Source organism: Oryx dammah, unplaced genomic scaffold, assembly GCF_014754425.2.
Source record: "Oryx dammah isolate SB20612 unplaced genomic scaffold, SCBI_Odam_1.1 HiC_scaffold_17, whole genome shotgun sequence".
Taxonomy (NCBI): Eukaryota; Metazoa; Chordata; class Mammalia; order Artiodactyla; family Bovidae; genus Oryx; species Oryx dammah.
Window position 1 is genome coordinate 29004680 of NW_024070201.1, and position 19338 is coordinate 29024017.

General features: G+C 42.2%; 1 protein-coding gene across 2 annotated transcripts in view; it reads left to right on the top strand.

Moving 5' to 3' along the window:
- Window positions 1-6639: 6639 nt before the first annotated feature.
- The window catches only part of CBL (Cbl proto-oncogene), an 88640-nt gene continuing 75941 nt past the window's right edge, over window positions 6640-19338 (top strand). For both annotated transcript variants that reach the window (XM_040258135.1, XM_040258136.1), the window contains exon 1: window positions 6640-6917. In XM_040258135.1, the coding sequence (XP_040114069.1) occupies window positions 6729-6917 (189 nt within the window). In that variant the 5' untranslated portion in view covers window positions 6640-6728. The remainder of the gene's footprint in view (window positions 6918-19338) is intronic.

Below are 19338 nucleotides of genomic sequence, written 5' to 3' on the forward strand. Positions count from 1 at the left end.
CAACCAGCTAGGAGCCGGAGGAGGAGATTGTGTTCTGGGACCCAATCCAGAGTGGCAAATTTCATTTGGGGGTGGGACTGAGAACGGGAAGGTTGGGTTTCTGGAGGCTGCACGTTGTCCAGGCAACTGGGAAACATGGAGTTGATAGGAAGGTACATGCACGCTTGCTCAGTCGTTATAATTGCGTCTGGTAGAAGGGGCTAAATACAATGCTTAAAATACCAAGGTCTCAGAGGGCCAATACTCTTCTTGTCCCCAGATCCTAAGTGTAGTTTGAGGAGAAAGGGCTTTGGAACTGATTAAATATGATTCACTTCTATGTAGCACTGCCTGCAATTTGGAAATAATGCTATTGCACTGATACAGAGGAAAAGAACTGACGGTAGCCATTTGGGGTGATTTGCATTTCCCAAAGTCTCATCAACAAAATGACATTATTAAATAGGCTTAAAATTGAAGATCCCTTTCAGGAAGGTATTCTATGGTGAATGAGGGAAAGAAATTCAGGAGACGGTGGTTGAGAGAGTTTCCTATTTCAGATAAATGAGACACAGAGGAGAGTTCGACCTAGGACCTCAAGGTGCTGTGCTAAGTCACTTCAGTCGTGTTCGACTCTTGCAACCTCTTGTGACCCCATGGACTGTAGCCCTCCAGGCTCCTCTGTCCATTGGATTCTCCAGACAAGAATACTGGAGTGGGTTGCCATGCCCTTCTATCCTGACATAGATGCAAATCAAGAAGAAAGGGTACTGGTTAGAGACAGGAGCTTTTGAGTTCTCATCCTTACCCTTCTCCAGATATGTAAATTTGGGTAAGTCATTTTCCTTGCTCAGCCTCGGTTTCCTAAATCTTTAAATCTTTGATTTTGTAAATCTTGAGAGGCTTGGATTTTCACCAGGTATTTATAGGACTATCTTCTTTTATGGTGACTTAATATATTTCCTCTTTCTCCCTATTCCTGTCTGTGGTTGATTTTCAGACAGGTGCTGAGAAAATAACCAGCGTGGTTCCCTGTGGCACTGAGTTGATTTGGGCTCCCTCTAGTGGATTTTCTTGACCTTCTACTGAGTCTCCTGAATTTTTCTATTTAAATTATTTATGGAGCAATGTTGGGGGCACCCCTCATTTAGGGGTGCTGCTTAGCATCTTGCTGGAGTCACGAATAGTTGGAAAAATAAATCTGGGGAAGGGAGAATGCTGAGTGGCTTGCCCTGGTTAGCTGTTCCCTCCCCGAAACCCCTCTCTCCAGCCTTTTGCTATTGGGAGCCTTTGTTGTCTGTCTGCCACCCAGATTTGTGAACACCAAAGTGGCTAAAATGAAAACAGCAGAAACTTCAGGGCTTTCCCCCTTGTGGGTTTAGGGAACTGCAGACTCTTTCTTTAGATATTTCTCTGTCTTCCTCAACAGTTTTGGTCAATTGCCTGTTATCAGGAACAGATCTGAAGAAACAGCCATCAGATCTGAAGAAACAGCCATGAGATCTTGGGGGCCGGGGGTGCGGTGGGGGTTGGAAATCCTTCTTCTAGGTGGTAGCAGATTCAGGCAGAGTCTGAGGATATTTATTTGTCACCTTCACAGCTGCAGGATACCTCTCTGACCCCAGGGACATTTTACAGAGTAAAGGGAAGAGCCAGCCTTGTTCTTCACGATGCTTACTGTTCCTCTATTTCAGTGTCAGAAAATCTTGCCCACATGCCCCAAATCAGAAGAAGAGTTTTCTTCTAACCTTGACGCATGTTTTCATTTACTCCTGCCCTCCCCACACCACCCCACCCCACCGACAACCCTCTCTCCCCGCGTAGGAAAGCAGTACCCTCTCTGTCCTGTCTTTCCCCTCATCCAGAATTCTGTGCTGGGGACTTTTCCATAGAATGATTAGTGTCTCTGCTAGGCTGAGGCAGGGAGTCACATATTGAGGAAGGGATTACAGAGAATAAACAACATATCGTGTCTCAGAAGAGCATTTACTTTTCAAATACGTTCAGTCAACTGACTTTCAGGTGCAGAATGAGGATGTGGTTTGGGGTGAAGGTGAAATGGAATAAGAAGAGTGCCACGGATCACATGATGCGATACAAACTGAGCCAGCTCTAGAATCATCCAGGAATGAGAATGACATTGTGCTCCACGATTCAATCTCTAGTACATTTTGAAAACAAGCCAAGTGAAAATTGGGAAAGAAAGGTCAATCTTTTGTTCTTTTTTTTTTTTTTTTCATTAACCTCAGTTCAGAAGTGAAAAGAGGAAAGATCATTTCAGCAGAATTCTGCCTTCCTTTAAATAGGATCCCATTTTGGGGTTTTAAAGAGACACAGAGAGAAGGTCACCCTCTCTACTTTATTCAGATGAGAGACATAGGTCATCATGCATTAAAAGAAATATGGCTTGCTGCAGCAGGAACAAAGTGCAAATTACACCATCCCATTCTAAAATATACAGACCATACTGAACGTAATACAAATTGGAAGCCTTAAACCAAGCCAGAGATGGTGTAGGTGAGCCACAAGCTCATATGCAACTCCAAGGGTTAATTTCTCACCCTGAGAAATCTGTATGCAGGTCAAGAAGCAACAGAACTGGACATGGAACAACAGACTGGTTCCAAACTGGGAAAGGAGTACGTCAAGGTTGTATATTGTCACCCAGCTTATTTAACTTCTATGCAGAGTATACCATGCGAAATGCCGGGCTGGATGAAGCATAAGCTGGAATCAAGATTGCCAGGAGAAATATCAATAACCTCAGATATGCAGATGATACCACCCTTATGGCAGAAAGTGAAAAAGAACTAAAGAGCCTTTTGATGAAAGTGAAAGAGGAGAGTGAAAAAGTTGACTTAAAGCTCAACATTCAGAAAACGAAGATCATAGCATCCCATCAGTTCATGGCAAATAGATGGGGAAACAATGGAAACAGTGACAGACTTTATTTTTTGGGGCTCCAAAATCAATGCAGATGGTGACTGCAGCCATGAAATTAAAAGACTCTTGCTCCTTGGAAGAAAAGCTATGACCAACCTAGACAGTATTTTAAAAAGCAGAGACATTATTTTGCCAACAAAGGTCCATCTAGTCCAAGCTATGGTTTTTCCAGTAGTCATGAATGGATGTGAGAGGTGGACTACAAAGAAAGCTGAGCACTAAAGAATTGATACTTGTGAACTGTGGTGCTGGAGAAGACTCTTGAGAGTCCCTTGGACTGCAAGGAGATCCAACCAATCCATCCTAAAGGAAATCAGTCCTGATATTCATTGGAAGGACTGATGCTGCAGCTGAAATTCCAATACTTTGGCCACCTGATGTGAAGAACTGACTCACTGGAAAAGACCCTGATGCTGGGAAAGATTGAAGGCCATAGGAAAAGGGGACGACAGAGCATGAGATGGTTGGATGACATCACTGACTCAATGGACATGAGTTTGAGTAAGCTCCGCAAGTTGGTGATGGACAGGGAAGCCTGGTGTGCAGCAGTCCATCGGGTCGCAAAGAGTCAGACACGACTGAGTGACTGAACTAAACTGAACTATACTCTATTAAATCTAGGATTTGACTATGAGGGGGAAAATGTCCCCTTGCATGTCTACAGTGTGCTAGGTACTGTGGAAGACCAAAGTTGATAGGACAGTATAGCATAAGTTAATGCCCGCATGTGTGCTCTGCTGCTCCAATCGTGTCTGACTCTGCGACCCCTTGGACTATAGCCAGCCAAGCTCCTCTGTCTATGGGATTTTCCCAGCAAGAATACTGGAGGGGGTTGCGATTTCCTCCTCCAGGGGATCTTCCGGACCCAGGGATCAAACCTGAGTCTCCTGTGTTGAAAATGGATTCTTTACTGCTAAGCTACCGGAGAAGTCCTCAAATTAATGTGTGATAGGTGAGAAATAGATGGTTATGGAAATTTAGAGGAGAGAATTATTCTAGCTGGAGTGTCTGATGAGGAGGACAACATTTAAGTATAAAAAATGGATTGGACTTCATTGCACTCTTTAGGCAGAGGGAATGCTCTGAGTAATGGTGATGAAAAAAGAATTGTGGTATTTTGTGACTTGGTGAGTCACCCAGCATAGAATATTTGTACTAGAATAGTATAAAACTGCAAGGTAGTTTGGAGTTAGATCATGACTATTAACTTCATTAAGGAGGCAATGGGGAGTGCCGAAAGTTATTGTTTTTTTGTTGTCAGAAGTATACTTTAGGAACACTGGTCTGGTGACAGAATGGATTTAAAGTGGCAGGGAAATCAGTAAGGAAAAGGTTTCTATAGACACAGTGGGAGGAAAGGAGGGCCTACAACTAAGGGTGGACGCATCAGGGGTGGGAAGTTTTGACAATTATCTAAGAGCTTTGCCTGTATTTTTTCTTTAGCCATTCTAACTCTTTCTAGGTAAGTACTGATTAATGGAAATTCTACTGATAGGAAATGATAATTCTGACTCCACAATCAACTGTAGATACAGGCCACTGAGTTACAAACAAGAATGTCTGGCTGAAGAGTCTTTGAGTTCAGAGATCTTTTTTCACCCCTCTCTTCTAGGATCATTTGATAAGCTTAATTCCCTAATCAGTCAAGAACTTTGTAGAAGAGCCAGGTGGGGGAATCTAAGGCGGAACTGAGTACTTATTGACACACCAGGGCCTGCAAACTCCCAAAGCTGAGGCTCAGAATTAGCAAATTAGGGCAGGGCACTTCCTTCTTCAGGAGGGAAGTTCTGTTTTTTCAAAGTTCTTCCAACGGAACTTTGAGACTAGAAAAGTGGAAGTGACTGGGAACTGCATTGCTGTTCCTGGGAGGGGCATGGCCTCCTCAGGCCAGGGCTCAAAGCTCAAGGTTTCTGTGGTCAGGGCCTGATAACTGGCCTACCCACCTGCAGAACAAGGTGCTAAGCAAGGGGATCTTAAGGCAAAAAAAGGGGGAAGTGTTTTTTTTTTTTCAGGTCAAAGGGCCTGGAAGAAGAACCCATGGCCTGCTGGCGCTAGCCTTTCTGAGGTCTAATTAGGATGCAATGATCTGCAGCGTTCCCATTCCTGGCCCTGACTTAACTAGGAGTTTAAAACACTAGGGAGTGGGGGAAAAACTTCCCTTCTTCTTCCACAATGTTAGGAGAAGCAAATAAAGTTCAATTTCCTAATTTGTCAGGTGTGGGACAAAGACAACATCGAGATTCTTTCCATGGCACTTGTCTTAATTTTTTCTTTTTTTAACAGTTGGGGATTCCCAGGTGGTGCGAGTGGTAAAGAACCCATCTGCCAATGCAGGAGACATGAGAGATGTGGGTTCAGTCCTCGGTTGGGAAGATCCCCTGGAGGAGGGCATCAGGACTGAAGCGACTTAGCACGCATGCAGATGTTCCCAGAAGGATTCTCAGGTGGTGCTAGTGGTAAAGAATCTGCCTGCCAATGCAGGAGATGTGGGTTTGATCCCTGGATGGGGAAGATCCCCTGGAGGAGGGCATGGCAACCCAGTCCAGTATTCTTGCTTGGAAAATCCATGGGCAGAGGAGCCTGATGGGCTACAGTCCATGGGGCCACAAAGAGTCAGACACAACTGAATGACTGAGCACGCACACTCCCCCCCAAAACACACACTCTTTTCATAATGTAGAAAGGAGCTTTTACAAAGCCAGAAGTTTAGAAAAAGAAGTTTAAGCTCAGATGTCATTCTAAATTTGACTCTCATCAAATTCCCAAATCTCCTTTCTTCTAAAATCCTTTCCAAGAATCATGATAGGTAAAATAGTGCAGTAGACTCCCTTTTAAGAAGACTCAGGATAAAATAGATAACCAACAAAGACCTACTCTGTATCACAGGGAACTATACTTAATATTTTGTAATAACCTGTAAGTGAAAAGAATCTGAAATATATTAATAGGTACATATACAACTGAATCACTTTGCTGTACAGCTGAAACACAACATTGTAAATCAAATATACTTCAATTAAAAATAGTAATAAAAATAAAAAAAGAATTCAAATGACCCCCCACCACAAGACTGAAATAGACATGAAACTGAAGGTTGACTCACAACTTAGGCATTAATTTCTTCTATTAAAGTAGAGGTTCATGTGGGTAACCCTCTGAAAAGAACCACTCAGCATCAGTAACTCAGAAGAGGTTACAATCACTTTGCGGGAGAACTGGTCGAGGCCTTTGTTCTGGTTCTGATTAACCAGTGGAACTTCCTAGCTCTACCCGTCTTAACTTAAATAGCCCAATGACCTCCTCCAGGGCTGACAACCCACAACCCAGAGGGAACATGGAGAGCCGGCTTCTGCCTAGTGCGCAGACTCCACGTTAGCCACGCCCCGCCCTTTCCTCAACTCTTCCAGCAGGGGGCGAAGGGGGACGGTTCGGCCTGGGCCCGCCCCCCGGGGGCAGGGACGGGGGAGGCGGCGCGGAAACTTGGCGGCGGCTTTCCGGGCGCGGTGACTCGGGAAGGGGGAGGCGCAGGAGAGGCCGCTCCTCAGTCCAGACGCGGCCGCTCGCTTCTCCGAGCCCCGCGCGCTCCCCCCGGGCTCGCGCTCTGTGAGGGGGCGCGCCCGCGCGGACTCGCGCGCCCGGCGCCGCCCACTCCCCTCCCCGCGGCCGCCCCTCCCTCCGCCGGACGGCCGGCTGCGGCGGCGGCGGCGGCGGCGGCCGGGAGAGGCCCCTCCTTCACGCCCTCCTTCCCTCACTTGCAGCAGAGCGGAGCCGGCGGACGCGGCTGGGCCCTGACCCTCTCCCGGGCCATGGCCGGCAACGTGAAAAAGAGCTCTGGGGCCGGGGGCGGCGGCGGCTCCGGGGGCTCCGGCGGCCTGATCGGGCTCATGAAGGACGCCTTCCAGCCGCACCACCACCACCACCACCACCTCAGCCCCCACCCGCCGGGGACCGTGGACAAGAAGATGGTGGAGAAGTGCTGGAAGCTCATGGACAAGGTGAAAGGCCCTGCGGAGCACCCGCGGGAACAGGGGTGGGCGTGGGCGGAGGGGCTGAGGGAGGGGAAGGAAGGGACGGAGGAAGCTGGGGGAGGGGACGGGTCGTGCAAGGCTGGGGAGGCGAGGAGCCGGGGTGACGGGGCCGAGGGCTGGGGGGTGTGCGGGTAGGGAGGAGATCAGGAGGACGGGGGTCGGCGGAGGGGGAAGGGCTGCGGTTGGGAGTCGGGGGGAACGTTGAGGTGGTGTGTTTGGGGTTGCGAGACAAAGATGGGGTGGGGGCTGGGGGAGGTTAACTGGGGAGCCACCGGGGCGGAAGTCTAGTGGGGCTGCAGAGTTTGGGGCTCTGCGCAGGATGTAGGGATGTGGGTCACGGAATTGGCCCCGGGAGATAGGAGGGAGGGGGCGGTGAGGAAGAGCGCTTGATTTACCGGCTGGGACTGAGCTGGACGGGCTCTAATTAGGGAATTGGGTTTTACGGGCTCTGATGGAGAGACCTGGGGTCCTGACAACTCCGCGGGCAGACTGCTCTGGGTGAGCGTACAATTGTTTTTTTTTTTTTCTTCCCTTCTTCTCATTAAGATGTGACAGAGATAAAAGAAATGGGAATATTTAAATGGACCGAGGAAGGAACTTTCCTCCACATCTAGCGCTGGCTCAAGTTTTTCTCTTCCAAAACATTGGATGGGATCCATTGCTGGTGCTGAGATATGCACTGATTAAACCACAAGTTCTGGTTATAACCTTTATCTTCGGAGAGATACGTTGACCGAGTGGGTTAAGCAGCAGATTCTGACTCCTTCCAGAACTTCCTCCTCACACACACTCTTTGTGTTGGGTTCTACTTTTTTTGTTAATGATCCTGACTCCTTATTACAGAACCTGACTTTAAAATTGTTAGATGAGCTGCTTTACTTTTTTTTTTTTAGCAAGTGTGAAAAATAACTTCACTTTAAGCTTGGCATTTGACAGAATTTTACTTCCTTATAGTATGTCCGTATAATGAAAGGTAGTAGTTAGTCCCAAGCTTAACGGTTTGTTCCAGAGCATTCAGTTTTTCCTTTCTGTTTTTCAACATTTATCAGTAACTGATTTTTGCAAAATTCATTCTGCAGATGAAAGATGGTTAGAAGGATCAGGCGTATATTGTAAGAGAATGGTGTTATTTCCTCCACAGTAAAATTGGTTTTCTTTGGTTCCTCTCTGAGCCTAGGTTCCTCTTCTGTAAAGTTTTTCATGGATTGCTTTGGACTAGAAACAGCTAATAAAAGTGATTATGAAGCACTTGGCAGATATAAATGTGCTGTAGAAATACTTAATAAGTCCTGTGTGAATTAGCACTCCTGTAGTGCATATCAGTGGCTTCAGAAGCTACTTTTTCAGGGCTGGTTTTTCTCATGTTAAGCAATTGGTATTGTAATTACTGTTACAATGCTAATTTCATTCTTAGAAATTGCAGTAAAACCATTACAGAAAGATAGGCAGTTAAGGGAATTTTAAGTGCATTGATACTTTAAAAAAATACATTGAATATATTCAAAATCTGAAGATTGTAGGTTTGCATTTTGGGGATTTAGAGTTGACTTAAAAAGTTTCTCCTGAAATTTGCATTTCTAATTAGTTTCTCATTTGAGACACATGTATCAACCTGCAATGTATCAAGATTATATTGATTAGAGACCTCTCCTTAAAAATAAAACTTTTTGTCAAACTCTAGAGTCTCTGTAATGTAGTCCTTAAAATGGTTGCCCCGACCCCTTAAGCCTTAACTCCATCTTTTTAAAGAGTGTGTAGTATGATTTCTTCTGCAGAATGTTTAATTATTTGGGAAGAATAAAGACCTCTGTTTTGAGTCAAAGGCTTTTCAGGTTTTGATAGTTGAAGGAAAGTAGGTTTCTACCTTTTCCATTCTAGTGTAGGAAGAGCGGTGGTTTTATTCTTGTGTTGAATGTTTTGAAAGATGATTCGAAAGTCTGTGCCCTGTATCACATGTTACTGGTTGTGCTGAAATGAAAGCTTCGTTCTTCTTTCTGATGTGTTAATCCGGTAGATTTATTCTGCTTTCCAGATTTTCTGAATACCTGTAATGTTGTTAGAGTGTGCTCTTTTACTCTTGATGTTTTGAGCATAAATGTTCTCTCTTTTCACTTTATTGTTGACAGTCTTAATGTATCACTAACCCTTCTTGACTTCATGTCGTATAATACAAGTGATGAAGAACTTCGTGTTAAATCCACAAATGTCCCACTCATTTATTGAATTTAGCTCTAAGTCACCATCTCTTACCTGTTTTAACCTTGTCATTAAAGCTAGGTGAATATTATTCCAGCATATTATTAATCAGCTTATTGATTTAGTACTGGAAACTGTCTCCTCTCCTCCGTATTTGATATACATGGATGGAGAAGTTGGCCTGAGTCATGGGTTCTGGTCAATGTAGGTTCAATTTACTATTCCATTGCAAAACTTGAACTCATTGTTGGAAAAATGCTTGTGCTAGGATGCTTGTTATTAAACAGAAGATGTGGTTCAGTCTCTATAGTTTTTTTTTTTCCCTTGCCACCCCAGTATATTGTAATTGATATTTGTGAAGCTACCCGTATGTGAAGAAAGTGGCTAGTAAGGAAATAGACAGCTGGCTAGGGGGTAGAGAAAGCAATCATATAATTGCCTTAAATGTAAATATCAAGTATTTAATTTAGTGAGAGACTCAAAATCAAAATTCCATTGTGAGATAGAGTGGGAGTTGACAAACTTTCTGTCATGGAACAGATAGTAAATACTTTAAGCATTGCTGGCCACCTATGCAGTTCTGTATTCTTGGCTGCTGTTGTCTTTACAGCTCTTTCAAAATGTGAAAGCCATTCTTATCTTGCAGGTATACAGAAAAATCCTTCACGCTTTAGTTTGTCCACCGCTGAAGTAGAGCATCATGCTGGCAGTATTTTAGGTCCCTGCTGTGTTTTTATTTTAAATTAGCTTACGTTAGTAAAACCTCGAGGTATTGATTTATTTAATGGAATATAATTTATTGGAAAAATGCTTTCCTTTAAATCATAGGTTTGAAAAAGCTTTCTAAAAAGATAATCCTTCTACTACTTACCTTTTCCGGCTTGCTGTAAAAAAAAAGCACCTTAAGTAACTTCTTGTATTTTGGAAGTAAAATGCACGTAACAGAATTTATGAATCCGTATGTTTCATTGGATTGCTTTCTCCCTTCCTTTTTACCTTTCCCCTATGTTTGCATGCTCACTAAATCCCAAGGATAGCACTACGTGTAAATTCTTGCATTCCAGGAGATTCCATTATAGTGATAAGTGACTAAGTAAGGATGTTCAGTGTGATACGGGATCTCTTAAGTTTAAACATCACGTACAGGGACTTCACTGGTGGTCCAGTGGTTAAGACTCTGCACTGCAAGTGCAGGGGGCATGAGTTCAATCCCTCGTTAGGGAACTAAGATCCCACATGCCACTCAGTTTGGCCAAAAGACTTAAAAAAAAAAAAAAAAGCACATATTTCTTCTCTATCCTAACCTCTCAAGATGTAAATATCACGAGGACAACAGCTGTGATCTCTTTATCTCCTGCAGTCTCTAATCACGAGGTCTTACACAATAGTAAGTGCATTTGTAAATATTTGTTAAATGAAATTGCTTTGTGTGTCCCCAAAGGAAAACTGAAAGGAAGAGGTATAGAAGTGGTAATCATTATTAATTACATTAATTTCTTTCACTGGTTCTTTGGCAGTATCATTCCTCTTTTTTGGGTACTTAGCTTTGAAGAGGTTATGTTACTTAGTTAATAGGGAGCTTGACTTAGAATCCAGGATTACCTACCTCCTAAGGCTTAGCTGGGGCTTGTACCTTGGAAGGAAAGCTATGACAAAACTAGACAGCCTGTTAAAAAGCAGAGACATCACTTTGCCAACAAATGTCTGTACAGTCAAAGTTTTTCCAGTAGTCAAAGTATGGATATGAGAGTTGGACCATAAAGAAGGCTGAGCACCAAAGAATTGATGCTTTTTTGAACTGTGGTGTTGGAGAAGAGTCTGGAGAGTCCCTTGGACAGCATGGAGATCAAACCAGTCAATCCTAAAGGAAATCAACCCTGAATATTCATTGGAAGGACTGTTGCTGAAGCTGAAACTCTCAATACTTTGGCCACCTGATATGAAGAGCTGACTCATTGGAAAAAAGACTCTGATCCTGGGAAAGATTGAGGGCAGGAGAAGGGGAAGACAGAAGATGAGATGGTTGGATGGAATCACCGGCTCAGTGGACATGAGTTTGAGCAGACTCGGGGAGACCGTGATGGACAGGGAAGTCTGGCATGCTGCAGTTCATGGGGTCACAAAGAGTCAGACACAGCTTAGCAACTGAACAAGGCTTAGTTATTTCCTCCATACAGTAAGTTCTCAGATATACAACAGTCTTGATAATGAAAGTCATTTTTCAGAAAGTGACCTGTGTAGGTATACAACAGCAATCCTCATGCACACTTTCACACCACCATTCACACACAAAGTAGATATTTTCTTAAATGATATTAACATGATGTTTAACTAGTACCATTAAAAGAAGTATCTACTTTTAAGTTAAAGATTTGTGTCTTTTCAAATTTTGTGTACTGGTTACTTTGCATGGTTATTGTGGCGGCTTCTACATGTTATTTTTCCACGATACTTAATTCATGTTATCTGTGGTAGCATTTATCACTTTTTATTTCATCTGTCTCTTCCTCCACTAGATCTCTTCAAGATCAAGGCTTTGTCTTAACTTCAGTGCCTGTGTCTAATATATGGTATTATACTTGCTGAATGAAGCGCAGACATTTTAATAAAGTAAAATGAGATTGAAACATGCTCCCTTATTTTCTGTGTGATTAATTAGGGGGATAAGGTAGGGAATTTTTTTGGGGGGGAGTGTTGAATTAAAATAACATTTGCTAAAAGTAGTTTTTACCTTCTTTTGGTTATAAAAGTGATACATAGTCATTGTAAAAAAAGATGGTGCTGTTTTCAAACCTGTTAAGAACTCCCCCAATGAATGTAATATTCTCCCTTAATTCTTGTGAAAGGTGAGCTCACTGAGCATTTCATGTGGTTCATGATAGAAATTTTGAAGGGTTTAGGCTGGGGAAGAAGATAATCTGCTCTGTTCATTTTGTGGCTTTGGTTGAAGTTTTTGGTGACTCTTGCTATAATGAAACCTGTTTTTCATATGTTAGCTGTATATACATGGGCAAGTTGGTTCCCCAAGTCTACTTTCAGTGGAGTTCATGTTACAGTCAACCATATGAGAATGTCCACTCATGACTAACCTAGAGCATTCAAAGAAAAATGAACTAAGTATTAAAAGAAAAATGGTCTAAGTATTTGTTTGAAAACTGAGCCTAAATTTCATTCACATTTTCCAGTGAAGTTATTAATTCTGATCTCCATTAGGTTTGTTGGAAGAGGGGTATTACAACAAGCAAGTCATTGTGAAATGTTTTCATGATTAGCACATTTTGTGCTGGAAGGAAATAGGTGGGAGTAGTCAACCAGGAGCACTGGAAGCCAGCCTCAGCTCTGTCCCCACAATGTTCCTTCCTGCAGCAGCTTCCAAAAGGAGGCGGGGAAAGGGGTGATGGCATTCATGGTGCACACCCATGGGGAGTCAAGCCCTAGGAGATGGAATGTCACTACTATAGAAGCTCCTTAATCAGCAGTGACTTAGGGTCTCCCCTATGCAACTTCCAGGACGGGTGGCAGGTCTTACTCAGCGGTGTCCACTACCTCGGGCGCCTCCTCACAGCCACTCCTGACCTTCCCTGTGGCTCTGGGATCAGCCATGAGGAAATCTTAAAATGAGGCCAACCCGCTGCTCCTTCAGTGAGGGGGACGGGATCCTAATTCCTGCCTCCTTTCTTAGCCCTGGGCTTCCCTGGTGGCTCAGTCAGTAAAGAGTCTGCCTATGATACGGGAGACCTGGGTTAGAACGTGGGTTGGGAAGATCCCCTGGAGAAGGAAATGGCAACCAACTCCAGTATTCTTGCCCGGAGAAACCTATCTGAATAGCAGTATACAAATATAGCACTCTTTGTGAGAAACAGTTTATGGATCATAAAATATATAGAACAAAATGTAAGCCTACCTTTACTCTCCTACCCCTAAACTACTGTTCTCTCTAGAGGTAACCACTGTCTACTACTTGGGGTCCATCCCTCCAGTTCCTTTTTCTAAACGGCTCTGAACAAGTTGTTGCCTTCTTAGCATTTAGTCGCGAAGACTGACAGCTACTAATTCCTTATATTGTGGAGCAGTTTACAATTTCACATCTGCTGATACAGTAAAAATTTCAAAATAATGTGTCTTATGAGATCGAAACAAGATTCAGAGAAATTAAGTAAGATAAGCCACCCAACTCATAGTTTTGTTTTTTAATGTGGATCTTGAACTGGTGTTCAGACTCTTAAGTGAGTTTTATAAACCAGTGCTTCTCAGACTTTAACATAAATTCAGATCTGTGGATCTTGTCTGAATAGGTCTGAGGTGGGGCCTTAAACTCTGTGTTGCTGACATGGATCATACTTCAAGAAGCAAGGCCTCTTCCACAGTTACTTTTATTTTAGATAAGTTTGACAAATTTTATTAAAAACAAGTGGAGTATCTTATTTATGTTTAAGATATTATGTTCTTAAATTTGATAAGTGGTATATATAATGTTTTTAATACATATAAAATACATTGTTAAGCAAAAGTGGGATTTTTAAACAAAAGTGCTTCTAGAATGAAAAGATTATCTATGTTGATACAACATGTAGGTCTCCTTGAATTCTTTTAAGTTTTATTTAAGATTTTATAATATGGATATGTTATAAATCATAGTGATAGTCTTCTAGGTTGTTTCTGATTTTTAATATTAGAAACAGTGTTACAGTGACAATCTATTATGCAGTTTCTAGGTATTCTTCAGAATAAACTTCTAGAAATGAAATGTACTGGGTCAAGGGAATCATACATTAAACTTTGAAAAGTATGTATTGGCACATTGCCTTCCAAAAAATCTGCTTTCATCCGCAATCCTTGTCTAGTTTGTTGATTTAAATATGGTAGCTGATTCCTAGTTCCTTTAGGTGAAAATTGTGCTGGCACCTTTCCACATCACATTTTCATTGAACTTCTTGCTGGGTGCTAGGGAGTTAAGAATGAGCCAATGCTCACATTTACAAACTAGAGATATAACTGAAGTTATACTGGCTGAGGAATCCCAGCCCTGCTCCCTATACCCCACACCATGGGAACCATCAGGCAAATCTTTACCTAATCCTTGAGACCAGAAAGGGAATTGGAACTGGGGAGGTGCTTTAGACCAAACTGGAAACTCTATAATATCCTAATTCACAGTTGTGCTCTAATTAGGGTCTGACATCCAAAAATGATGCTAAAATAATTTAATCTCTAGTTCATGCTAAGTATTTGGTTTTGAAGTTGCATTGATAAGTCTGGGGAGAGAATTATTTTTTCCTTTTAAAGACAGAATCCATATATAAAAACTGCACAGATAAGCTGTAAGCAGATGTCAGTTGTTTAATTTCCTATTGACTGTATTTTTGTCCTGTGATTAATGTGATAAATGAAAATAATGAGATTGGTAATTAGTTGTAAGTGGCAGAGTGTTTTTAATAAATAGTGTTGGGTGGTATTTGAGAAGTTCAGTTCAGTCGCTCAGTCTTGTCCGACTCTTTGCGACCCCATGAATCGCAGCACGCCAGGCCTCTCTGTCCATCACCAACTCCCGGAGTTCACCCAAACTCATGTGCATTGAGTCAGTGATGTCATCCAGCCATTCCATCCTCTGTCGTCCCCTTCTCCTCCTGCCCCCAATCCCTCCCAGCATCAGGGTCTTTACCAATGAGTCAGCTCTTCGTATGGGGTGGCCAAAGTATTGGAGTTTCAGCCTCAGCATCAGATGGACTGGTTGGATCTCCTTGCAGTCCAAAGGACTCACAAGAGTCTTCTCCAACACCACAGTTCAAAAGCATCAATTCTTTGGCACTCAGCTTTCTTCACAGTCCAACTTTCACATCCATACATGACCACTGGAAAAACCTTAGCCTTGACTAGATGGACTTTGGTGGCAAAGTAGTGTCTCTGCTTTTGAATATGCTATCTAGGTTGGTCATAAGTTTCCTTCCAAGGAGTAAGCGTGTTTTAATTTCATGGCTGCAGTCACCATCTGCAGTGATTTTGGGTCCCCCCAAAATAAAGTCTGCCACTGTTTCCACTGTTTCCCCATTTATTTGCCATGAAGTGATGGGACCAGATGCCATGATCTTAGTTTTCTGAATGTTGAGCTTTAAGCCAACTTTTTCACTCTCCTCTTTCACTTTCATCAAGAGGCTTTAGAGTTCCTCTTCACTTTCTGCCCAACACTTCTCAAATCTATTTCTGCTTTATTGACTATGCCAAAGCCTTTGACTGTGTGGATCACAATAAACTGTGGAAAATTCTGAAAGAGATGGGAATACCAAACCACCTGACCTGCCTCTTGAGAAACCTGTATGCAGGTCAGGCAGCAACAGTTAGAACTGGACATGGAACAACAGACTGGTTCCAAATAGGAAAAGGAGTATGTCAAGGCTGTATATTGTCACCCTGCTTATTTAACTTATGTGCAGAGTACATCATGCAAAATGCCCAGTTAGATGAAGCACAAGCTGGAATCAAGATTGCTGGGAGAAATATCAACAACCCAGATATGCAGATGACACCACTCTTATGGCAGAAAATGAAGAACTAAAGAGCCTCTTGATGAAAGTGAAAGAGGAGAGTGAAAAAGTTGGTTTAAAGCTCAACATTCAGAAAACTAAGATCAAGGCATCTGGTCCCATCACTTCATGGCAAATAAATGGGGAAACAGTGGAAACAGTGGCAGACTTTATTTTGGGGGGATCCAAAATCACTGCAGATGGTGACTGCAGCCATGAAATTAAAACACGCTTACTCCTTGGAAGGAAACTTATGACCAACCTAGATAGCATATTCAAAAGCAGAGACATTACTTTGCCAACAAAGGTCCATCTAGTCAAGGCTATGGTTTTTCCAGTGGTCATGTATGGATGTGAAAGTTGGACTGTGAAGAAAGCTGATGTGAAGAATTGATGCTTTTGAACTGTGGTGTTGGAGAAGACTCTTGAGAGTCCCTTGGACTGCAAAGAGATCCAGCCAGTCCATTCTGAAGGAGATCAGTCCTGGGTGTTCTTTGGAAGGACTGATGCTAAAGTGAAACTCCAATACTTTGGCCACCTCATGCAAAGAGTTGACTCATTGGAAAGGACTCTGATGCTGGGAGGGCTTGGGGACAGGAGGAGAAGGGGACGACAGAGGATGGGATGGCTGGATGGCATCACTGACTCGATGGATATGAGTTTGGGTGAACTCTGGGAGTTGGTGATGGACAGGGAGGCCTGGCGTGCTGCGATTCATGAGGTTGCAAAGAGTCGGACACGACTGAGCGACTGAACTGAACTGAACTGAACTGGGTAGTAGTTATAGTTCAGGTCCCTGAATGGGTTTTGATAAATCAATAATGGATAATAGTAGTTAGAAGTAAAAGCCTTTTTTTCCTTGAGGCTATTACTAGTGATGATATGTTTCTCTTAAAAAATATGGGTTTCTGATTTCTCTTTGAAAAAAGTCAGGAGTTGTTTTCACTTAAATACTTCACTGTGTAGTTACACTTGTAAAACTTAAAATCTCTTTTAAGTTTCTAAGTTGATTAGTTTCTAAAATTTGAAGCTTTAAGAAGACTTTAAGAAATTAATTGATCTAATTTAATTTGTAGAAGGAGAGAGTCCCAGAAAGATGAGTAACCTGCTCAAGGTCACATAGCCAGTTAATGTCAGTCACCAGACTAGGACCCAGGTCTCTTGGCTCCTAGTCCTTTCTGCTGTACTTCCTGTTCTCTTGAGCAACTGATTCTTTAAAACTGTAATCAAATTTTCTGTGTTTTATGTATAGTTCACCATACTGAATACTTGCTTTTGAAGCAAAGTGGTTATTTTAATCATGCTTTTTATCATACGAAAAAGTTTGAAATGAAAAATGCTTCCATGGATAAGTTAAGGTTACAGAGATAAAAAAAATACTTAATCATTCATAGTCTATAAGTTATACTAAAACTATAAGCTTATAGTTTTCTGCCTAACTAGAAATTTAATTCCTTAGTGTTGTAGAAGATTCTGTGTTCAGAATAGAATTAGGCAATTTCCAACCATAATTTATTCCTATTTATTGTAATCATAGCACTTTCCAAATTTTTTTTGGTTGACTGTTGAGCCCTTGGCAGAAGCAAAGGGAGGTGTTAGGCCAGTGAGGAAGCTATTATGAATGGAGTATATGGCGGCTGTACAAGTATATTGTTGGTTTCCCGGAGCTGAGTGTGTTTCTTTTTGACATTGTTCTGAGTGATGCTGTAAACGTACAGGTAGAAGTAAACAAAAGGAAGCCATTTCTGCTATTCCAGGACTTGTAAAGCAAAATAAAATTAGTCAAATGGAGAATAGACAGGAAAATATCTTTCAGAAATTCTTTTGGTGAAGTTTTAAAGCTCAGAATGCTCATTTGTACTTTAGAGGTTAATGAAAACTAAGTGTTTAAAATTCTTTGCGACCCCATGGACTGTAGCCTACCAGGCTCCTCTGTCCATCCATGGGATTTTCCAGGCAAGAGTACTGGAGTGGGTTGCCATTTCCTTCTCCAGGGGGATCTTCTTGACCCAGGGATTAAACCCAGGTCTTCCACATTGTAGGCAGACGCCTTTAATGTCTGAGCCACCTTGTATCCCTAAGTAGTAAAGGCAGGTTCTTTTGGCTTTTGATGTTTGTTAACTATTGAGTTGAATTATTCACAAAGGCTTTGGGAAACTTTTCCCCTAGAGGCTCTAAATATTTAGGGAATTTTTTTTTGTGGAGATTTTAATATCAAAAAAGTTACTCAACCTATATACTTTCTTTATGGTCTGTGTTAGTGCTAAAGACTCAGAGTTGTCAGTGGAGTGCTGATTTTCCTGGTCATGTGATGATTTATCTTTGAAATATCTTGAGAAAAGCAGATATTTAATCTATAAATGATCTTTATGAGGTCACATTCTAAGGAGGGACTGGTAACATTCATGGGATGTACCATGGGATGGTGGTGGTTCAAAAATGTGAACTAATCAAGTGTTTAGGAGACATTTTAGACCTCATGATATTTTAAATCTGTTTGTTGTGAGGGGTAATATGGTTTTTCAGTTCATTGTCATTAACAGCATTTATTGTTTGCTTACTATAGGTTGGGCAGAACAATTTTAGTTTAGTTTTGTTATTGGAAGGAAGTATACCTTTTTTCCCAGAGGTATTAGGCAAATACTCCATTTTAGCCTGAATTCTTAATACGTTTGCTTTGAATTAGGGAGAATATAGGAGAAGACAATGGCAACCCACTCTGGAGAATCTCATGGACAGAGGAGCCTGGTAGGCTACAATCCATGGGGTCTCGAAAAGGCGGGCACGACTGAGTGACTTCACCTTCACTTTTCACTTTCATGCATTGGAGAAGGAAATGGCAACCCATTCCAGTGTTCTTGCCTGGAGAATCCCAGGGACAGAGGAGCCTGGTGGGCTGCTGTCTGTGGGGTCGCACAGTCGGACACAAAAGAAGTGACTTAGCAGCAGCAGGGAGAATATATGGGTTAGGGGTGTGTGGCCTTGGCTATAATAAATTTGGAGGGACCTCTGCTTGATTTGAACCTTTGTAGGAGTGGATACTGTAGCTTTGGCAGGTTGTTAGTCACGCTATTCTTGGGAGGCTTGCTGCCTTTTCTCTATCTTTTGGTTACGAAGTAGTCTGAGACCATACACGTTTAGAAGGCTACCTGCAGCATGGCCAGGATGGTAGGAATAATGGTGTCAGTTTCTGGGAGTTATCAAAAGGTTATGTGAGGTCTAACCTGTCTTCAATAGATAATTCCTGTGTAACCTGCAGATAAACCTGGTCAAGTTATATGGAAATGGGGAGGGGACGAGCCTTAAATGTCTGCTTTTTCTTTTTTGAAATTGTGCAGTCCCTTCATAAACACTTATTATGAGATGGGTATTATTGTCTTACAGGTAAAAACTGAGGCTCAGAGGTTAAGAAATTTACTGAAAATAAAAGACTGAAATAGGACATTCTGATGCGGCTATTTGGTATAATCTTGTTGTATTAAAACATTTCAATTCAACACATAAACACTTATATTTTAGGCTTTCTCTTACTGTCTCCTTTTTAATTCCCTGATGCTCCACATCTCTCTCTTAATGACCCTCTTTACCTTGCTCTTTACATTTTAGTCTCATTGACCTTTCTGTTCCTCAGATCCAAACCTCTTCCCACTCTAGGGCTGTTGGATTAGTTG